This window comes from Rana temporaria, chromosome 2, assembly GCF_905171775.1.
Source record: "Rana temporaria chromosome 2, aRanTem1.1, whole genome shotgun sequence".
Classification (NCBI taxonomy): domain Eukaryota; kingdom Metazoa; phylum Chordata; class Amphibia; order Anura; family Ranidae; genus Rana; species Rana temporaria.
Window position 1 is genome coordinate 243993263 of NC_053490.1, and position 11172 is coordinate 244004434.

At 41.2% G+C, this 11172-nt stretch overlaps 1 protein-coding gene across 3 annotated transcripts; it reads right to left on the reverse strand.

Moving 5' to 3' along the window:
• Positions 1–2123: 2123 nt before the first annotated feature.
• On the reverse strand, positions 2124–11059 carry MIS12 (MIS12 kinetochore complex component). 3 transcript variants are annotated; one of them, XM_040336728.1, is made up of 2 exons: positions 10754–11059; positions 2124–3030 (listed from the first exon to the last, which is right to left on the reverse strand). In XM_040336728.1, the coding sequence occupies exon 2, from the start codon at positions 3005–3007 to the stop codon at positions 2321–2323; it is 687 nt and encodes a 228-aa protein (XP_040192662.1). In that variant the 5' UTR covers positions 3008–3030; positions 10754–11059; the 3' UTR covers positions 2124–2320. The 3 variants fall into 3 exon arrangements, with proteins under 3 accessions (XP_040192662.1, XP_040192663.1, XP_040192664.1); XM_040336729.1 differs by having other exon boundaries at positions 10968–11046; XM_040336730.1 differs by lacking the exon at positions 10754–11059 and adding an exon at positions 4259–4280.
• Between the last annotated feature and the right edge of the window lie 113 nt (positions 11060–11172).

Below are 11172 nucleotides of genomic sequence, written 5' to 3' on the forward strand. Positions count from 1 at the left end.
CAGGAAGTACCGTATATTCTTCTCCTGCCCATCTTCCAGGAAGTATGTAGTCTCCACTAGGGGCATTAGACCCAGGTCATCTTTCAGCAACAGCTAGCCTTTTATGTTGCTGCAAAGCAACATAAAAGGAAATCAGGAAATGTGTTATTTTATTTTGCAAAGAATACATCCAAATCAACAATGGAATGGCCTTACCAGAAGAAGATTCAAGTTTTGGAATGGCCCAGCCAGAGCCCAGACCTGAATCCTATTGAAAATGTCGGGGTGATCTGAGGAGGGCTGAGCACAGGAGATGCCCTCGCAATCTGACAGATTTAGACTTTTTGCAAAGAAGAGTTGGCAAATATTGCCAAGTCAAGATGTGCCATGCTGATACTCATACACAAAGACTGAGGGCCAGATTCTGAAAGGACTTACGACGGCGCAGCGCCATGTACGCCGTCGTTAAGTCCTAATCCGACCCGTCGTATCTATGCGCCTGATTCTTAGAATCAGTTACACATAGATATCCATTAGATCCGAGAGGCGTAAGTCTCTTACGCCGTCGGATCTTAACTGCATTTTTTTTTTTACCGCTAGGTGGCGCTTCCGTCGAATTCCGCGTCGAGTATGCAAATTAGATAGATACGCGAATTCCCGAACGTACGCGCGGCCGACGCAGACAAGTTACAACGTTTACATTAGGCTTTTCCCGGTGTATAGTTGCCCCTGCTATATGAGGCATAAGTGCGGCGTACCAATGTTAAGTATGGCCATCGTTCCCGCGTCGAAATTTGAAAAAGTTACGTCATTTGCGCAAGTCGTCCGTGAATGGGGCTGGACGTCATTTACGTTCACGTCGAAACCAATGACGTCCTTGCGGCGTACTTTGGAGCAATGCACACTGGGAAATTCCACGGACGGCGCATACGCCGTTCCACAAAAACGTCAATCACGTCGGGTCACAGTAGTTTTACATAAAACACGCCCCCCTGATCCAAATTTGAATTAGGCGGGCTTACGCCAGCCGATTTACACTATGCCGCCGCAACTTAGGGAGCAAGTGCTTTGGGAATACAGCACTTGCCCGTCTAAGTAAAGTAAATCGGATACGTTACGCCGCCGCAGAGATACGCCGCTGGACGTGAATCTGGGCCTGAGTGCTGTAATAAAATCATAAGGCGCTTCAACAAAGTATTAGTGTAAACTTATGAAACCATATTTTTTTTTTTTACTTCCCTCCACCTAAAAGATATAAGTTTGTTGTACAGTTTATAGGTCACATTAAAATTATTGTAAAGTCTTGTTTAAAAAAAATAAAAATAAAACCCTGTTATACTTGCCTCCTCTGTGCAGTTGGTTTTGCACAGAGCAGCCTGGATCCTCCTCTTCTTGGGTACCTCTTCGCTGTTCCTGGCTCCTCCCTCCTATCGAGTGCCTCATCAGCCAGCAGCTCTTTATGGGGGCACCCAAGCTGAGTCAGAGCTCTGTGTATCCAATAAGACATGGAACCCGATCTAGCATGCCCCCCTCTCTCCCCTGACAGCCAGCCACGGGAGCCAAATGGCACCACTGCTGTGTCTCAGCCAAATCAGGTGGAGTATCCTAGGTGGCTTGGACTCAGGTAAGTATTAGGGGGTGCTGGGGCAGCTGCTGCACACAGAAGGCTTTTTTTTCTTAATGCATAGAATGCATTAAGATGTAAAGGCAGACTTTTTTTTAACTCCTTTAAAGGTGGAAAAAGTTCTGAAATTATTTATCTTTGTCTCATTTTGTTTACATTACAGAAACATGACATTTTAACAAGGATGTGTAGACTGTTTATATCCACTGTATAGCTGCGCTCCGCTTGTAGTGGGGAGAGTATTGCAACCATGAGATAATCTTCCTTTTGAGAAGTAAAAGACACTACAAAAGGCTAGATTGGATTGCAGGTTTCCCGAATAGTTTCTACTTGGGCAGTTTGGGAATTGCTGGCTCTCTTGATTATAACACTTGGGATAGTAGTGTATTTACTGGCTGCATCTGAGGGCGACCGCAAAATTACCAGACGTTTATTAGTTTGAAGAAAGAACTATACACTTACACACACACACACACACACACACTGGAGAAAAATAGTGACGAAGCATACAGAACCTAAAATCAGGAGTATCTTTTTTTATTCATTTAAAATAAAAAAACGTGAATAGGAGTATTTTTAGGAATTCATTTGAAACACAATGCAAAATATGACATCAAGTTTCCCAGAAGTCAGTTATTATACAATTATTTACAATTACACTATATTTCATTCTTTTTATAAATCCGTGTGGCAATGGCATAAGGTAGATAGCATAACTCAGTATAATTTAAGTTTTCCTTGGCTAGATCTTTGTGTTCTTCTTTGTACCGGAGTCCTGGAAGTCATATCAAGGGCAAGTTTGTTATGCTTTACATCTATTTCTTTTACAGAGACTTGCAGTTTCTTTGATGTTTGAGCCATGAATGCAAAGCTCTCCATCAGATCTATCATCCCATGTTCTCTGCAAATTTTGTCCAGTCCATCAAACCAAGACAGTATCTTTTCCAATTCTGCCTGCACAGCTTTCTGTTCTTCCAGTTCACCTAAAAGGGATTGAGTAACACGCTTTTCTTCTTTGTACTGCCTGTGCAATGTCTGTACTTCATTCTGGAGCACATCAAACTGGTCTTTACTGCAAGAGTAGTTTTCATGTACCTCATCTTCACGTAGCAGAATATTCCTGGGAATATTAAGTACCAGTTGTAAAAGACAGTTTTCCATTTTCTGAAACAGGTAATTGAAGCGTTCATTAATGATCGCCAGATATCTTTCTGTGCTTTCCCGAACCTCAAAGCGATTTATCCCAGAGTTTGGAAATTTCTCTAGTTTTTTCAGGATGACACTTTCAACAACCAGCAACATGTCAAATAAGTAATCTTGAAATGAAATGTAAAGTCGAAGAATGCAGGTCTGTGGTGTGAACCCAAAATACTGGGTTTCATAGCACACTGGAACAACAGACATGGTTGAACTTTTCAAAAGGAGACCTGTAAACAGAGAAGATAACATTTACTTTGCAAACGTTACACATAAAACAAAAGCATACACAAATTTTTTGTCATTTTCTGTTCACTTAGGTTTGCATTTTGGGACAATTAGCATTCATTGCATATTATTGTCACTTATCACAGATTTTGTTATATATTAGTGTTATATTATCTTTATTATTTATTCATTGGAATATATGCACTGGTCACTCTCTTTAATCACTAGCCTTTTATGTTGCTGCAAAGCAACATAAAAGGAAATCAGGAAATGTGTTATTTTAATTACACACACACATACATAGTAGTAGTAATAATAATAATAATGCATTAATGCGCAGATGCTACCTCTGCTACATACATGAAAAGACTGTTTCCTCACAATGGGAACATAATATGAATTTACCAAGTTATGCACAGGTGACCAATATCTATATTGCATCAAGAAGGTAGGGGGATGATACAATTTTTTAGATAATAATAATTGGGTTACAACTGTAAATTATCGCTTTCCCTCTCACTCACACTGCCAGTGGCGGTCACCAGGTCAATCTCCCCAGTGGCAGGAAAAGAGAAAAAAATAAAAAAAATGTAGGCTGATCATACATTACACAATTTTCTTGTACAACTTTCCTTTAGATTTACCAAACCATATGATGTCACACCTCAACACTTTCAATTTGTATACAATCAGGCAGACCCTTGCACTACATAGTTGAAGGTAAATCTAAAGAACATTGAATAAGAAAATTGTATGGTGTATGGCCAGCTTAAGATACACATTTCTGAAATCAAATAAATGGAGGACCTCATCACCTCCTTGCCGTCACCCATCATGACAGATTCTAGTGAACTTGATTCTAAATTGGACCAAATTCACGTCTACGTCTAAATATGAGGCCCCTGTGCCCTAATTCCCCCACCGTGATTTCCTGAGTTTCAGTAGGGATGTGGGCTGTAGTCGGACTTGGGACACAGTGGAACCCCCGCCTTACCATTTTCCTCCCCACCCTCTCTTTCTGACCCCTTCCACACCCCTTTCTTTATCTCCGATTCCATAACATTCTAGATCTGAAAATCTACACACATGTTGGCGACTACCCCTTCTCTCCTCAAAAGTTCTAAATTTACAAGCTTAAAGAGGAACTCTAGGCTCCCCCCCCCCAAATAATATAAAAGTCGGCAGCTACAAAATACTGTAGCTGCTGACTTTAAATATAAGGACACTTACCTTCAACTGAAACAAGTCATGCCCTCACCCGAGCCGATTCTTCAATCAGCTTCTGGTTCCGGCATCTTGACTAAGGGAAACTGGCAGCGATCTGACCGGAAGTGGGAGAGCAAGTACCTATCAAAATAAGGGTCCTCCATCAAAACAATAATGTGCCAAATGTAAAGGAAAAGGGAGAGGAGGAGAAGGAAGAAGAGCATAACTTTTTCTTTTGGGTGAAGTTCCGCTTTAATCTTATCCTTGTGGTGAACACTCCTCCCATACATCACTTTGTCTGAAAATGAATGGCCACATTCACTGTAATACAATTTCCTTTTACTGTACTGTGAAAAATGATATGCAACCAATGTGTGTGAGCCTCTAGGTAATAAATAATGTACACAATGTTTTGGGTGGCAACTATAGTCTGTAAAATTACACGTCTATTTCTCATGTCCTTCAAGGCTGGGTTCACACTGTCGCCGCATGCTGCGCACAGCAGGGGTCCAGTGCATGCTGGTTCACCGGTTCAGGTCCGATTTCAGCCCGAATTTTGGGCTGAAATCAAACCTGAAACACACCAAAAAAGGCACACGTTTTTCCGGCACACCGCACTGGACCCGCTGCAGAGATATGTGAATCGGCTCTATAGAGAGCCAGTCACATTCTCCTGCTATGCAAATTTAATGCAGGGAAACACGCATTCAATTCGCATAGGTGTGAACACGGCCTTAAACGCAGCAGAGAAATCTGAAAGCAAATTGTAGCTCAGTGGAAACTATAGAGCATATAGACCTTCTGATAAGGTGGGTGCAGTAACAGCCATAGGTGGTACGGTCGTGAGCAGAACAATGCAAAAGGTACATCACCAGTATACCGGCAGAATTAACATTAGAAGTTCTGACATTATTGGTTCAGTCACTAGCAGAATTGGTGAGCACACAGATATCATGTTCCTTCTGACAAAAATATGTAATGTATTATACTGTTACTGTATTCATTTGATGTGTATTAATGGCGTATTCTTATGTCACACACAAACCACTTAACCCAAAAGAAAATTTGCAAGGCCCTGACGAAGCACCATTGTGCGAAACTTGTTGGCTACCTGCATACTATCACTCATTCCGCTTTTGTAACTACTGTAGTCCAATTCATCTTTATAATTGTTTTTATGAATTATACATTCTAAAACTTTTGATAATTTTGTAAAACCTTCTGTGTTTAGTGTACTTGCCTTTTTACAACAATTGACACTTCTCACTTAAAAATCCCCATATTTGGAAGAGTGTTTTTCTCTCCCAAATTGTTCCTCTGTTCTTTTTATTGTCCTTAACATTAGAAGTATCTATTGTAATAACATCACACACAAAAAAAAAAAAAAAAAATTACACCACTCAGGGGCATCAGGAAGACCACCTTCATAAAAAGGAACATTCTAAGGGCCCCGAAAAGCTGTTTTTTTGTTGTTGTGATGTATTATGTATTTACAATAAATACTTCAGCTGTGAATTATGGTGTGTGTTGACAACACACCTTACTCTGCATTGTACTGCAGAGAAGAAGAAAAAATGTTAAACTTCCTGTATCTTATGGCTTTGGCATTCTTTTTTAAATAAAGTGATAATCCCTACAATGTATAGGGACCCAATTAATTCAACTCATATAATGCAAAGCAGAGCCAAGTGCAGGCCTAAAGAATAGTTCCCTGCAGCATTTCCAGAGAAGGACTGAGGGAAAGTTTGTTTAACTTACAGGTTACATTGACCTCCACAAATACAATTTTATGTGCATTTATGCTACTAGTAACTAGACTTTGCCTAGAACGCAAGACTTTGTAAATGCTTTATTTTTAGAAGACCAAGCTATTAAATAACATTGCTGATAGAAAACACTTTTTTTTGGATTTGCTGCCACCTAGTGCAAATTTGATCCACTACATCAGATATGTTTATAATGGCCATTATGTAAATAAAGCTGGCTATACATTAGTAGAAAATTTGTTAAAAAATGTTGGTTTTAGGAATGTTTGTTTTCTTGTTTTATTTCCTTAATTTAACCACTTATCACCCAGGCCAATTCTGACATTTTTTTGCTAGGAAATTACACAGAGCCCCCAAACATTATATGTTTTTTAGCAGAGACCCTAGGGAATAAAATGTTATTTTGCACGATATTTGTGCATGCATTAAAAAAAAAAAAAAAAAACACACCACACTAAAGTTAGCCTATATTTTTGAGTAATGTTAAAGACTATGTTACACCGATTTACAAGTAAATCGATACACAACATGTCACGCTTTAAAATTGTGCACACTCATGCAATGGCGTCAAACTTCGGTACTTAAAAATCCCCATAGGCGACGCTTTAACCACTTAATCACCGCCCAATAGCCGAATTACGGCTACAAGGCGGTTCCTTAACCACTTGCTGTCGCCGCACCGTCATAATACGTCCACAAGGTGGCTCTCCTAGGCGAGATCACGTATTATGACGTCCTACCTTTTAGCCGCCACTAGGGGCGCACGCGCGCCGCCGGAGGCGCGCGCGCCCCCGACTCCCGTGCGTGTGCCCGGCGGGCGCGATCGCCGCCGGGCACACGCGATCGCTCGGTACAGAGCGGGGAACGGGAGCTGTGTGTGTAAACACACAGCTCTCGTTCCTGTCAGCAGGGGAAATGCTGATTTTCTGTTAATACAATGTATGAACAGAAGATCAGTGTTTCCCCTAGTGAGGCCACCCCCCCCCCCCCCACAGTAAGAACACACCCAGGCATACTTAACCCCTTCCCCGCCCCCTAGTGTTAACCCCTTCACTGCCAGTGGCATTTTTATAGTAATCTAATGCATTTTTATAGCACTGATCGCTATAAAAATGCCAATGGTCCCAAAAATGTGTCAAAAATGTCCGAAGTGTCCGCCATAATGTCGCAATACCGAAAAAAAAAATCGCTGATCGCCGCCATTACTAGTAAAAAAAAAATATTAATAAAAATGCCATAAAAATACCCCCTATTTTGTAAACGCTATAACTTTTGCGCAAACCAATCAATAAACGCTTATTGCGATTTTTTTTTACGAAAAATATGTAGAAGAATACGTATCGGCCTAAACTGAGGAAAAAAAATGTTTTTTTATATATTTTTGGGGGATATTTATTACAGCAAAAAGTAAAAAATATTCATTTTTTTCAAAATTGTCGTTCTATTTTTGTTTATAGAGCAAAAAATAAAAAATGCAGAGGTGATCAAATACCACCAAAAGAAAGCTCTATTTGTGGGAAAAAAAGGACGCCAATTTTGTTTGGGAGCCACGTCGCACGACCGCGCAATTGTCTGTTAAAGCGACGCAGTCCCGAATCGCAAAAAGTACTCTGGTCGTTGGGCAGCAATATGGTCCGGGGGGTAAGTGGTTAACTCTGGGAGGATGTCCATGGACATCCACCCAGAGAGTCGTTCCCGCGCGCCCCTTCGAGCACACGTGATCATCTGTGCTCGCCGGGTCCACGGGACCCGCAGCAACAAGGATCACGGTAAAGGGCCAATGAACACGGCTCTTTACCACGTGATCGCGCCGTCCAATGACGGCGCAATCACAAATGTAAACAAACAGGGACATCGGGTCAGTTTAAATTAATCGCTCTCCTCTCCTCACACTGATCCAGCGTGAGAGGAGAGCAATTAGAGACAAACTGTGCTCATCAGTGCCGCATGTGCCCATCTGTGCTACTGCAGTGCCACATCAGTGCCGCCTGTGTCCACCAGTGCCGCCTGTCTACTTTCCAAAAATGGGTCATTTGGGGGGTATTTGTACTTTACTGGCTTGTTAGGGTCTCAAGAAATGAGAGGCTGTCAGTACATCAGGTGTGATCAAATTGATCAATTTTCAGTAATTGGCACCATAGCTTGTAGACCCAGACTAAATAATATCCACATTTTTTTTTTTTTTTTTTTTAACCAAAGATATGTAGCAGTATACATTTTTGGCCAAATTTATGAAGAAAAGTTAAAGCGGAGTTCTGGCCACAATTTCACTTTTTAAATATAAATACCCCTGTAATACACAAGCTTAATGTATTCTAGTAAAGTTAATCTGTAAACTAAGGTCCGTTTTGTTAGGTTGTTACAGCATTTAGACACTTTATAAAATAGAAATTGACTGGGGCCATCTTAAGTGTGGGCATCATGAAGCCAGACTGTATGACTTCCTGGATTTCAGCCTTGCAGATCTCGCACATGCCCAGTGCTGCACAAGCAGTGTCAGATCAGGTTTCAGCACCTGTGCTGTTCAAGTCACATGATTCTTTGAGACTGGGGAGTGCACAGACTCCTGGAAAGTTACACCCACTACATTCCCAGGAGTCTGTGTGGTGTAGGTTAGGAAGCTTAAGCACCTAGGTGCAGGAAGTGGGAAGATTAACTATTCTGCCTAGCAACAACACGTTGAAGGCATCTAAAAAAAAAAAATTCGTAAAAGGACTAATGACATTTTTTTTAAACTACTGATGTAATGTTATATTTATGGGTGGAACTCCACTTTAAGTTGCAAAATGTTATAATAGAAATGAAGAAAAATTCAAATACCACCAAAAGAAAGCTCTATTTGTGTGAAAAAAAAAAAAAAGGACAAAAATTTTATTTGGTTACAGTGTTGTATGACAAATGTGAGAGCACCAAAAGCTGAAAATTGGTCTGGTTATTAAAGCGGGAGTTCACCCATTTATTAAATTTTTTTTTTTTCCCCCTTAGATTCCTGCTCGTTTGGTCTAGGGGAATCGGCTATTTGTTTTAAAATATGAGCATTACTTACCGTTTTCGAGATGCATCTTCTCCGTCGCTTCCGGGTATGGGTCTTCGGGAGCGGGCGTTCCTTCTTGATTGACAGTCTTCCGACGGTCGCATCCATCGCGTCACTCGTAGCCGAAAGAAGCCGAACGTCGGAGCGGCTCTATACTGCGCCTGCGCACCGACGTTCGGCTTCTTTCGGAAAATCGTGACGCGATGGATGCGACCGTCGGAAGCCTCTCGGAAGACTGTACATACCCGGAAGCGACGGAGAGGATGCATCTCGTAAACGGGTAAGTACGGATCATATTTTAAAACAAATAGCCGATTCCCCTAGACAAAACGAGCATGAAGCGAAGGCTAAAAAGTTCTCTCTAAGGGTGAACCACCGCTTTAAGTGGGTTCAAGTGCCCAGTGGTTAAAAAAAAAAAAAAAAAAAAAATCACAGGTTACGCGTTTATAGTTACAGTGGAGGTCTAGCACTAGGAATTATTGCTCTAACATTTGCAGCAATACCTTACATGTGGTTTGAACTTCGTTTACATAAGTGGGTGTAACCTTGAAACGTTCGCTTCTGTGAGCGAGGACATGCGGAGACAGGGGGCACTTTTAATTAAATTTTTATTTTTTCTTGTTTAATTTTACTTTTATTTTTCGATTGTGACACTTAAAAAAAAAAGTAGGGCTGTTACTGATCAAAATGTTTGATTAAACTTTTTTTTTTTTAATCGATCAATCGACGAATTTAGATTAATTATAAACGCACATACAGATCCAACTACTTTTAGCTGATCTCCTTGCAGGCTGATTCCAAGTGCAGCTACCAACCACTGGAAACATGGATAGCAGGATACAAAAACACACAAAGGCAGCGCTCGATGGGAATAGCATTAAAACTTTTATAGCCTTCAAGTAGGTAACCAAATAAATATTGCACTGGAGATAAAATCGATGTAGCTACATAAACTGTAAAAAGGGTGGGAGTAATACCAAATGGTACCAAAAGCAGTCATAAAAACATGTAGCCAAGTATGATACTGGTATAAAAATGTGTACAACAATGCCACTGCTGAATCCAGATGAGGAGAGGTTAACATCACACTGGGGCGGTTTGCAGGCGCTATTATCCCTTTCTCGGCTGCTAGCAGGGGGTAAATACGCCCCACTAGCGGCCGAATAGTGCCGCAAAATTAGCGGTAAAGCGCCACTAAAAATAGCGGCGCTTTACCGCCACCACACCTCCCACCCCAGTGTGAAAGGGGCCTTAATAATCTTGGCATTCCAGGAATGTAACGATTTATTTTTTATTGATAAATCAGTGATTTTAGTTCCGCTTTATTATTTACTGCTGCTCAGGGGCTCTGGGCTTCAGCAAAATGGCAGCCTCCAGTAAGAAGAACCAGGAGGCAATTTACAGCACACACTAATTTTGGTGGCATATTTATTAACCTGGAATGTATGTTGCTTGCTAAAGAGCATCATTTTTATCAAGTTGTTATGGGTAAAGTTCCTGTTGAATTTGCCTATCTGTAAAATAGAATATGAAGGGAATAAAATGCCATCTAACCAGTGTACCTCACGACAAGCAATTGCAGCAAACATACGCTAATATTGAAATTCTGAAGAAAGAAAAATGTAAAAATAACAATAGACCAAAACTATTGTTCAACAAACACTGAGCTCATAATACAATGCAGCACTATACCGCCTTCACGCCGAGCAGACACCTTACCTGTCCTAGGTAAGTGCTCCAATATACCACCCGTCCCTCCAACTCCTTCACACACAGCTGAACTTCCCGGGCACCAAAGAGAAACCACAACGGCCTCTACTTTCCAGCCAATACTACACGTCAACAATAGGGCGTCAGAGAACGTCAACTTCCGCCATGTTTGATTCGGGAAAGCCACCTCCTGCTCCACAAAATATAAAAACCCGACTCATACCAGTATACAGGTGATAGTAAAGTATGTCTGGAGCTGCGTACTAATCGTTTTCCTATGCTGTTTAACCAAACAATCCAACTCGTGTGTTCTTTGTGAGTCAGACTTCAATGTAGCCGAACTGAAGCTGAAGACGCCATGTTTAAGACGGCCAGCCAACGAGAAGACCGCTCTCCATGCAGCCAATCGAAAAAGGATAACGACCAAG

Excerpts from the sequence above, each read along its gene's own strand:
- MIS12 (XM_040336728.1), bottom strand. The coding sequence starts at position 3,007 with ATGTCTGTTGTTCCAGTGTGCTATGAAACCCAGTATTTTGGGTTCACA.